The 11,930-nt window shown below is 36.8% G+C and overlaps 1 protein-coding gene across 1 annotated transcript; it reads right to left on the reverse strand.

Annotated features, from left to right (window-relative positions):
* Positions 1-1,939: 1,939 nt before the first annotated feature.
* LOC141620166 (protein FAR1-RELATED SEQUENCE 5-like) lies at positions 1,940-2,800 on the reverse strand. The gene has a single exon (XM_074437106.1). The coding sequence runs from the start codon at positions 2,798-2,800 to the stop codon at positions 1,940-1,942; it is 861 nt and encodes a 286-aa protein (XP_074293207.1).
* Positions 2,801-11,930: the final 9,130 nt, after the last annotated feature.

Consider the following 11,930-nt stretch of genomic DNA (forward strand, 5'->3'; position numbering starts at 1 on the left):
TTATGAATGTACAATGACTTTACATAGAGTGTACCTTCCCCAAAAATATGGTCTTTCTTAATTTTCTTATTTTTGTGATATTGTAGCTCATAATTATTAGTGTCCTAATGTTTTTCCCCCCTTCTCCACCAGCGTAATGTTCTAGCAGAATACTTGAAAGACATCGGTGTTTCAAAGGTAAAAGTTGATCGCATAAAAAAACTGCAGCCTATTCTTGCAAAGATGAAGTGGAGGAACAACACTAACAAGACTGATTGTGGTGTTTACGTTATGAGACATATGAAGACATTTAAGGGTAATCTAAATTGTACCTTTGGGCTTAAAAAAGGCGATGTAAGTTTCAGAAGTAATACAATTATTATTAATACATAATTCAGTACACATTTGTACATGTTCTAACCCCTTGTTTTCTTTACTTTCCTAGGATGCTCCCCTACTGATTCTGCGGAAGAAATACATTTCATATATGATTTCAACATAAGGCAATGTATGTTTTGAAGCTGTACTAAAGAAGGCAATGGATTTCCGTTCAAACCCACTGCCATGGGAAGAATACGACGATGAAGATGAGGAAGATGCTGAATTCAAGCCGTAAAAACTTTTTTAGTTTCGTTTGTGACATGTGTGTGAGTAATGTAACATATTGAGGAAGCTACGACTCGAACAACCTGAATTTTGAAAAAAATTTAATTCAAGAGAGTGTTATATTCCGGAAACAAATTTCAATAAAGTTTATTATGTTCGTGCAGAACAACAATAATGTTTATTGTGAAAAACGCCTTCAAATTATTGTACTCTGGGAAAACAATTCCAATCAAGTTGATGATGTCCCTGCAGAACAACAATAATGATCCTTTAATACAAATGTAATATACTTTGGCTATAAGAGTAATATACTTTGGCAGTAAAATCGAATTGTACATACAAGCCTTTAAGAATGTTCCTTGTAGAACAATAATAATAATCCTTTAATACAAATGTAATATACTTTTCCTATAAGAGTAATGTACTTTGGCAGTAAAATCGAATTGTACATACAAGTCTTTAAGAATGTTCTCGCAGTGTATATTATGGATGTCTATCCTTGAATCAAAAATTTGCATCTTCCACTTCGTTATCAGATTCATCTTCTTCATCGTCGTCCTCCACATCATCAGATTCATCTCCTTCATCGTCGTCATCTTCATGGTGGTATTTGGTGAATATGCAACAGAATGTAAATTAAATATTAGATTTTATAAGGAGAAAATGGCCAAAATGAACAACTAAATTGATATACATTTAATGTTAACCATATATACATTGCTGAAATTCTCATCTGTGCCTTCAGAACAACCATAATGTTCATTGCACAAAGAGCTTATGTGCCTTCATATAAGACTGATGATTTTGGAAGGTAAACACTATGCGCTATACTTATATAATTAATAATTATTTAACATTAATGTAATATGCTTTAACAAGAAACCAAATTATACATACCTGACAGATGGTTTGTTTCTTTGCAAGTCCTAGAGTTGTGTCCTTGGCGACCACATGTTTTGCAGTACCTCTTCTCTTTTACTTTCTTCTTTAGGGCTTTTAACATTTGTGATTCAATTCTCGTGCCCTTGGTCCTACCCTTGTTTTTAGATTTTTTAGGAACATGAATAACCAACTTCTGAGGTATTTTGTAGCCCACGTACTTTTCTATTTCTTTCATCTTGTCTTTCTTCTTTGCTGGAACACTTCTGTTACTAATCATATCCAATATAATATCTCTCAGTTTTTCAATAAAAAGTTTCATGTCGTTTTCATCACACTCAGCTACGGTGACATTCGAATAAACCTCTTGCCACAGCTCAGTACTCAAACTTTTCCGGTCAGAAAATGTTTGAGAGACATCTATCAGTTTGCCATCTTTGTCAAAGATATGCTTACTCATTGCAGCTTTTGTCCATTATTGCATTATGTACTGTTCTGGTATTTTCTGAAAATCTTGGTTGTGTAGAATCCAAAGGCAGTGCCTGCCCAACAAGCCCATTCTCTGAAACATAGAACAGGAACAAGTAATCTCCATGTTATCTGGTGAATATGCTACGTTCCATGACTTATTTGGCATCTGCAAGTCTGTTAGAATATATATTTTTGTCTCATCAATCTTCTCCACATCTTTAAAACAGAAATCAGACAAAGCTGCAACCAATTCTGTTTGGAAGTCTTTGAAAATGTTGTGCAAGTATATTTCAGAAGCATGAACTTCAAGGTTTGAGTTTGTTTTCCGTGGGATTTCAGAGTATTTGTTGTCACTGTTCAACTTGGACTGCTTGTGTCTTTGTGCTTCCAAGGCACTCTTATAGCACACCCAAAACTGAACAAGGGTCAAATGAGGTGTGAGGAACCTGTCAAAGAAACTGTTTTCACTCTCAGACCTAGAAGTAACCCTCATCAAGCCAAACATGGAAACATCTTTAAAATAGGCAGGGATCCATTGTTCCCTGATATCGTACAAATGTAAAAACCACTCGTGTTCTACAAGTTGATAATCAGTCATTATCTTCCCCCATTGTTCTTCGAATTCATCGGGCTCAAGTTGGTTGTTCCAAACACACCTATTGAGCCTGGTCTTAAAATCCTCATCTTGAAACAGTTGATAACTGACTTTTTCTCTTAGTTTCTTCATTATGTGCCACATGCACAGTCTGTGTGTTGACTCCTTAAACACTTTCGGGACTACCGACTTCATTGATTTGTCCTGATCAGTAATTATAATTCTCGGCTGGCACCGCCCATTGCTTCCAAAAATGTCTTGAACAACCATCTATAACACTCAATACTTTTATCACCTATCAACCCAGCTCCAAAGGTTATGCACCTTTTGTGGTGATCAACTCCTATGAAAGGCACAAACACCATATCGTACTTGTTTGTTCCATATGTAGCATCGCGATAACACCTCACCGAACAAAGATGTAGTTCTTTATGCAGATCGGATCCGCCTAAAACACTCCAAACCAGGCACTTGTTTTCATCTACTATAAAATCAAAGTAAAATGAACTGCATGTGTCTTTTTTCCCAATAAGATTCTCAACAAACATTTGCGCATCAAAATTACCAATGTAGGTTTTTATGTCCCTGACAAAGTTTTTGAAATCAACCTCAGTAGCACCAATGTTGTCGTAACCTCCACACAGCTCCTTCTAACCTCTATAGGCTTTTACACCACCTAGTTTTAGCACCTTTACCTTTGTGACAAATTGTTTCTGTACCTCTGTCATTTTTTGGTTTCCTTTAAAGAATATTGTAGATTCCGGCGAAGCAAGTAGATGGTTATGGGCTTCATCGAATCTAGTAACAATATAAGTTCCATTTTCTTGGTATTTGAACTGCACTAATGCACGACAGTCAATTCTTGTAATCGGCCTCACACGGCTTATGTCTGTCACATCAGATTGTGCATCATTGTCAGCAGTATCACTCCTCTTCCTTTTCCTACTTTCCTTTACACCTTGCCTATTGCAGACAACATTCCTTAACGCAAAACTGTTTGGTAACTCATTGCCTTTAATCCTTTTTGTTGTTGCAAGTCTTGGCGTAAACCCACAGATTGTACAATATTCTTTGTAGAATAACTCTGCTGATTCTAGTGTTTCGAATACTTGTCCTACTTTTAGGTTTCTTTTCCTCTAGACAGAATGGAATGTACTGGAGTGCATTTAATGTTTCAATTCTTGTTCTTGGTGTCTTAAAGCTGTTATTTGTAGAAGAAGACGTAGTTGCATCACTTGTACTCATTGTCTGCTTCAACAGTAGTTAAGTAAGTAAGTATATTGACTATTATTGCATCAATAATGCAGTAATCCAATTCTAATATGCTCTACAAAGATTGGTAATTTATTTCGTACAAATAAAGGTTCATATATAATGTATTCCTACCAATGTCCATTATCATGCCTTTAAAGGAACATTTATTTTACTGCTAATGGTCATAGGAAATATTGTTGTCCATTTTGATATAGCATATATAAAATGTATTGAATGCTAATGACAGTAAACAAACAAATAGACGTAATACTATTTCATTAATATTAGAAATATTTACAAAAGCCATTCAAGACTTTCAAAAGCATAAAGCCTATTAAGGCTTATACTGAAAAAAAAAACACAAGATAATACAAACTAACAATATATTAGAAAACTAACTTAATATGTTTCTAAATTAATCTAACAGTCGGAGTCATAATAACCCTCATCACCAGACTGCTCCTCAATTTCATATTGTTGTCTGTGTTTTTTATATTGTCGTGCTTGTCGTTTATGATGTCTAATTATTTCTTCACGACTAGACATACACCTGCAAAAGCAGTATCTTTCAAGCAGCTGATCATTCTTTGTGATAGTGATTATTCCATTTTCATTTCCCCGAACCGCGTTTCGGTAATAATCCCTTTCAATTACCTTTGTGTCGTTCCCTATAAGGAACCAACTTGACCAGGCCTTGCATACCTCGGTCATGTTTTTCTTCTCTCGCCTCCCAAGTTGGTCAAAAAAAATCCGGAGGAATTCAGGAGTAGTAAGGAAATTATGTAAAGGACGACTGTGTGATGGTACATCCTTCTCCACAGGAATATTTCTTCCATCAATCCAGTTTGAAGAAAACTGGCCTACTTTCCATTGCCTATAATTATTGACGAAATTAGTTTTGTCATCAACATTCTTGTAGTGGGCTAGTTTGCATTTAGAGTAAGACATTGTTTTTTTTAAAGAAAATTAAGTAGTTTTCTGGAGAGATTAAAGGTTTTGGTTATTGAAAAAGGTTTTAGAAATGAAGATATGATGGAAAAGTGGTGGTGTTCTCTTGTGTTTATATAGTGGATTAATTGAGTATAAGAGATTAAATTTTGTGAACAATTGTGTCTTTTCAACTGTCACAAACATAATCATGGTAATTAATAAATTGGTTGAAGTTATCTATGTTACTTAAACGACTATATGTATTACGAGTTAAATTTAATTGATATTTCAAATTCCTGTCTAAATAATAAAATGTACCTTAAAAAATAATATAATGTACATTTAAGGTTTGCTTTTAAATCTCTTGCATAAAACAGTACATGCACATTATGAAAATACGTAATGGACATTTGAATTAAACCGAAAGATATTTATTTTCCAAATAATGTTTCATGTTCTTTTTTAAATAATTTAATGTACCTTTAAATATAATATAATGTACATTTTCCAAACAGTGCTTAATGATATTTTAGTTGCACCTAATTATCAGAAAATGCAAATTATAATTATAGATAGTGGACAATTTATTTGATGGAACATGTTTTTTTATAATTAATATAATGTACATTTAGAAGTAATATTCAAATTAATGTGAATAGTTGTGTCTTTTCACCACATAAGCAAGTTACAAACCGTCATTTTACTTATTGTGACTTATTGTGAACAGTTGCAAGACCACTTGCAAAAGGTAATAATTACTTGCACATCCTTATTATATATAATGCACATTTCAATAAAACTGATTGGACATTTCATTATGAAACGTGTACACCACAACACAACACATTATTATTATATGCAAAATTACTTTTCAGTTACTTCAAATTGCACACTTTTCCTTTCTCATTATTTTTACATTTTTTCTCACCACAAAGTACATTTACATTTATCATCCTCCTAAAATCAAACAAACAAACTATAAACCCTAATTTAACACTTTTCATTATAAAATTAATATTTTTGTGGTTCTGGACATTAAATCTAGTTAACTAAATTTAATCAAATCCGAAATTAAGTTGAATTTGATTAAATTCAACTTTAACATCTTCATAAAATCTATTCAACAACGATTGAGAAAGGAATTAAATAACATTGAATGAACATACCTCAATATTGACTGTAGAAAACAATAATTCCAGATGAATGACGAAATCAATTCCGATTTTCCTTACAAAGTTTTGATCTTGAAATAACTGAATAGCTGATGAATGTAAAAGTTTGAACAAATTAAATCTGATTTGCGCTTCTGAAGATTTGCGCTTCGAACACAGCAACTGATGATGAATAACCGATTTTAGATCACTAAATTTGATGTCGAAAAACAAAAATTTACAAATTAAGGAAGGATTAATGATGAAATCGATTGATTTTGTTTCGTGTGGTTTGATTTTGTTCCGTAGGTTTGATATTGCTCATATGTACACTCTTATTTTTTGTTTTCAGCGAAACTCTACTTTTCAAAGAAGCGCGCGTCTAATCTCAGCCGTCAGATAATTTGATGGACGGTTGAGAACTGTTCTCACGGTTCTCACGATAAGCCCCGTTCTCACCGGATCTCTAGCCTTATTATTATTTTTATTTTTTTTTTTATTTTTTTTGCATGAAAGTTATACTCATCTATATTCATCCATATAGGGAAAATAAATGAGAAAAGCTCTTACAAAAGCAAAACACCACCAGTAACAAACTAAGGAGCAAACTCACCCTATACTACTTATTAGCTAGCCAAGTTTTGATACACAAGTTACTGCTAATAAATAACCGACTTTTTAAAGTCCACTGAAGTTGTTTGGCAACTAAATCCGACTTTTTTGAATGAGAATTGAATATTCGATTATTTCTTTCCTCCCAGATTGAATAAACCAAACCAGCTAAGCAGCTAGAGACCAGAATCCTTTTCCAAGCACATAACCCTTCCCTTGCAGAGAGCCTGTACAACCAGTTTTTCAAAGAAAGATCAGACCAGCTGCCAGGTACACCAAGCCAATTTAACATCAATCTTCGAACATGCTGAGAGTATTGGCATCTAAAGAATAAATGCCTATAAGACTCCCATTCTCTTTCACACAAACAACACCAATTCACCAAAGGATAACCACGAGCATTTATCTTATCAATAGTTGACAAGACCTGAAGAGTAGCTTGAGTGGCACAAACTTTATGCTTAGGAAGGATCTCTGGAAAGGCTAGAGCTTTAGTCCAGCCAAGCTTGCAGCATTTGGTTCTGAAAATATCATAGGCCTTACCTACAGTAAAGTAGCCTTTTAGGACACAAGAGTTAAGGGCATTCTGAGCAGCATGTGGTTCTCCTGTAAGAACCAAAAGTTGATCCCTGATCTTGAGAATAGCACGAAAGCTTTCAGCATAATGTGGTTCGCTTTGCACTGTCCAGATGGAGGAGCTAAGAGTAATATAAGACTCAGTCCAGTGAGCCCAAATCTCCTCTTTATCTTAGGTAAGCATCCATAACCATTTACTGATGAGTGCTTTGTTCCAGCTCAAGAGTTCTTTTATGTTAAATCCACCTTCTTGCCATGGAGCACAGATAGTCCCCCAACTTTGAAACACCATCTTGCGCTTTCCAGGCTGTGTACCCCAGAAATAGTCCCTGCACAACTTGGTAACCAGTTTTGCAACAACTTTGGGCAAGAGCAAGGCAGAACACCAATAATTTTCAAGGCCAAACACCACTGAATTAATGAGTTGCAGCTTGCCAGCATAGGACAATAGGTTCCCTGTTCAATGTTGAATAGAAGCCTGAATTTTATCCACCATATTATTAAACATACCAGGAGCCAACCTTCTAGGATTCATAATAATGCCCAAGTACCTGAAAGGGAACTGCTCCTCAGAATACCCAGTGAGGGCCCCTATTTGTTTTTTGACCTCCATACTAACCCCACCATAGTAGATGCTGGTTTTGGCAGGATTGGCATGTAAGCCATAAACCTTAGCAAACTCTTCAAGACACCTAGCCACAACTACAACAGAAGGTACATCCCCTCTCATAAATATCATGAGATCATCAGCAAAAACCAGATAATTTAGTCTTAGTTTTGCACACTTAGGATGAAGAGATACTTGGTGAAGAAGGGAGAGTCTTCTGAGTTGTCTAGAAAGGATTTCCATACTAAGCATAAAGAGGTATGGAGACAGAGGGTCCCCCTGCCTAACTCCTGATTTTCCAAGAAAAACCCCACAGAGATCACCTTTAATCTTTAAGGAAAACCAGGTGGAGGCAATGCAACCCATGACCCAAGTGACAAACTTACTAGGAAATCCCAACCCTTGAAGCATATTCTGAATAAAATTCCATTGGAGAGACTCAAAAGCTTTTTTAATATCAACCTTTATCAAGCATCTAGGAGAGATGAGGCCTTGATTGTATCCTTTAATTAAGGTCTGGGACATCATGATATTTTCAAAAATGTTACGACCCTTAATAAAAGCTGCTTGCTCATTACCCACTAAACCAGGTAGAACAAATTGAAGCCTATTTCCAATAATCTTGCTAATGGTCTTATAGAGCACTAAGCAATAGGCAATAGGTCTGAAATCATGGACAGTAAGAGGCACATCTTTTTTAGGGACTAGAGCAAGAAGGGTGGAATTAACCTTCCTCATCATTCTACCCTTTCTAAAGTATTCCTCTACAACATAGCAGAAAGTGTTCCTTACAGTGTCCCATGATTGCTTGAAAAAACCTGAGGAGAACCCATCCTGCGCTGAGCTTTTATTAGATGATATGCTAAATAAAGCCTTCCTGATCTCCTCTCTAGTCACAGAAGCTATAAGTTTTTCCCTTGCCTCATAAGGAACCTTGGGGCCATAGGAAAAAACAATGTCACTAATGGGAGCAACAATAGTTTCACCACCTAGAAGACTGGCATAATAATCCACAAAAGCAGGGTTGACACTTTCTATACCATATCTAATGATTCCATCTTTATCCTTGATCATGCCAATGGTACTGTAATGTTTCCTAAGAGCAATTTTAGAGAAAACGAAACTGGAAGGACAATCTCCTTTCCTAATGTTATGCACCTTAGCCTTCTGAAATAAAATATCCACTTCCATCTTGAAAAGATCAGCATACTAAGCAGCCAGATGTCTCTCTTGCTCAATCAGAAGAGGAGAGAACAGGACATTTTGCAATTCAGTTTGGCAATATTCCAACTGCTGCCTAATATCCTGTACCCTCTCAGTGATGTTTGTAAAAATCCTTTTTTGTAAAAGTTGAAGAGAGATCTTCACCTTTCAGAGTTTAAAGAATAACTTATACATGGGAGTACCATAACAGGGAGAATTCCAAGCAGTCTCCACAATACTCTTATAATCAGGGTGATCTTGCCAGACATTAAGAAAACTAAATCTCCTTTTGATTGGACTAGAAGGAACCACAGAGACCAGCAGGGGGAGTGATCAGAAGGACCTGGATGCAGACCAAGGGCAAAAGAAGCAGGGAACATGGTAATCCAAACTGGGTTTACCAGAACCCTATCTAACCTAGCCCAAGTTCTTGTATCAACACCCTGCTTATTAGACCAAGTGAACTCAGACCCCATGCTATGCATGTCATCCAAATAACACTTAGCCAAACAAGCATTAAAAGCCAAAATATCCTGAGTGGCAGGGGGGTTAGGGCCCTCTCTTTCACTCATACTCCTAACAACATTAAAGTCACCCAGCACAATCCAAGCAGAGGAAGTGTTTGAAGAACAAGCAGCTTGTCCCACAGACCCACCCTTGCTAAGGGATCATTCAGACCATACACACAAGTAACTGCAATAGATTGGTTTGTTGCCTTAAACCATACATCACAATGAATAAGCTGCTAATGAAGAATCACATTACTAATAGTCACAGTTGAAGGATTAAAGTAAAGCCAAATCCGACCCTGAGATTTATTACTTACAATGCCATAAGAAGGAAATTGAGACATTATTGCTTTCTCTTTATTAGCCTTGACATGGGTCTCCACCAAGCCAAGGGTATCTAATTTATTCTTAGATAAAAACCTACTAACCTCCAACTGCTTAGAGCTATCATTAAGCCCTCTTATGTTCCATGCTGCAATCTTCATGATTTTCAGGGGGCATGGGTTCAATATTATACTCCAAGTTCTGATGGTTAGCATCCAAAGATTCCAAATTTTCCTCCCCAGCTCCAAGAGCAGCATAAGTATTTTGGAGTATAATCACTGAAGTAGATTCATCTGCTCCTGAGGTTTGACCAATACTTGCACCAGGTATAGGGGTATTAGTGTGTGGAGTCACCACAACTGGCCTCTTCCCCCTAGCCTTAGAAGAGCTTGCATTAGCAGTGGTCCCACCAGCAGGAGTAGTAACAGCAGGCTGAGTAGGAGCTTTCTTCTTCCAAACAGTCTGAACTACCACCTTATCCTTATTTAGCTTACAAAAATTTTCATTATGACCTAGCTTTCCACAACAATGACAATAGAATGGCTTCCACTCATAAACAATTTTCTGTATTATCTATCTGTGATAAGGAGTATTAATAATAACTTTTTTTTTGGTATAATGTAAGCTTTTATTAAACAAAACATAGGACATGGAGTACAGTTTTTTAGTCCTATTACAAACGGCAACAGACTAAATGAATTACAAATGGATATCTAAATGTTGCAGCCAATCTTTATCCCTATTAGGCATTCTAGGACTAATCTTTTGCAACAGACGAGCCCTAATGCAATGCTTCAGATCAGTTATCTTCTTAGCAGGTAAAGTAAGAGTAAGGTTCAATCTGCAAGTGTTCCTTTCCTGCCAAATGTAGTACCAGCAGGCCATATAAGCCATCCTGCACACAGCTTTCTGCAACTTAGAGTAGCCATTCTGGTGATGGAACTGCAAGTGTAGCCACTGCTCAATTCCAGTAATAATTTGAGAGCTATAACTGCAGGACCTAAACAGGTGAGTGTGAGTCTCAACAGCTTGGTCACATAAGACACAGTTGTCAATAGAACATATCCCAGATGCTTCAGCTTCTCCCTGGTCTGCAATCCCCTCTGCATAATTAACCAACCATTGAATGAGTGCTTAGGCAAGCTCCAATTATCCCAAACAGTTTTATACCACTGGACAGGGGGGTGTGGTCCCTGTAGGAGTATTAATAATAACTTGCTCTGGCAGCTCAGTTGCCAAATCTACATCAACCATAACCCTTTCAAAGGATAAGCGTGCCTTACAGTTAGTGGTCAGGTCAGCATATAATGGCTGTCCAACCTTGCTAGCAAGCTTACATAACACTACATCAAACCATAGAACAGGATCCAGTTCAGGGAAAAGAATCCAAATAGGAACAACAGATAGCTTGTCCATTTCCATGGAAAAATTAGGAGTCCACTTCTTTAGGACTAAATAATTACTACCTAAAGACCATGGTCCACCTTTCAGAACCTCATCCATGTCTTCATCACTAGTAAAACGAAAAGAAAACCATCCTCTTTGAAAGTATTGGACTGCAGGTAATGATACATGATTCCAACTCTTAGTAACGTAGGCCTGCATTTGTGCCACAGTAGGACGTGCACCCAGAACATTACCCGTTAAAGTATATTGCCAAAATCTCAGTTCACCCTCCACATCATATTCAGAAACATCAATCTCAGTGGAATCAGCACTACGCTTACAGTAGTGAAGACTCATCCCAACTTTTGGCTTGACAACCTTATTCCAACCAGTTGCCCCCGCAGCAGTAGCAGGAACTGCAGTAAAAGCAGGCACTGTAGTAGCAGTTACAACAAGAACCTCAGACACCCCTGATGTGGATCCTGTCCCCAAACTAAGCACCAGAGAAGGCTTATCCTGGGTAGGAACCTCAAAATTGCGCTCAATTTCCTCCATTAAAGCATCACCAGTTTCTCTAAGTGAACTAATCACCGAATTATAGGTTTTAGGCCTACTATGACTACGAACAGCAGAACCAATCAACCCATTAACAACAAAAGGAGTGCGTAAAACATCGACTGAATCCATAGGAGAATCCAAATTTTGGGCATCCACCACTGCTTGGTGCAACACCGGACGCCCACGAGCTCTACCTCGAGGTCTAGCCATGAACAAAACTAAAAAAAGAAAAATATTTAAAGAAGAATTAGATCGAAGAAGAAGAATCAGGAAATCTAGGGTTCGCAGAA

This window comes from Silene latifolia, chromosome X (assembly GCF_048544455.1).
Source record: "Silene latifolia isolate original U9 population chromosome X, ASM4854445v1, whole genome shotgun sequence".
Taxonomy (NCBI): domain Eukaryota; kingdom Viridiplantae; phylum Streptophyta; class Magnoliopsida; order Caryophyllales; family Caryophyllaceae; genus Silene; species Silene latifolia.

Excerpts from the sequence above, each read along its gene's own strand:
- LOC141620166 (XM_074437106.1), bottom strand. The coding sequence starts at position 2,800 with ATGGTTGTTCAAGACATTTTTGGAAGCAATGGGCGGTGCCAGCCGAGA.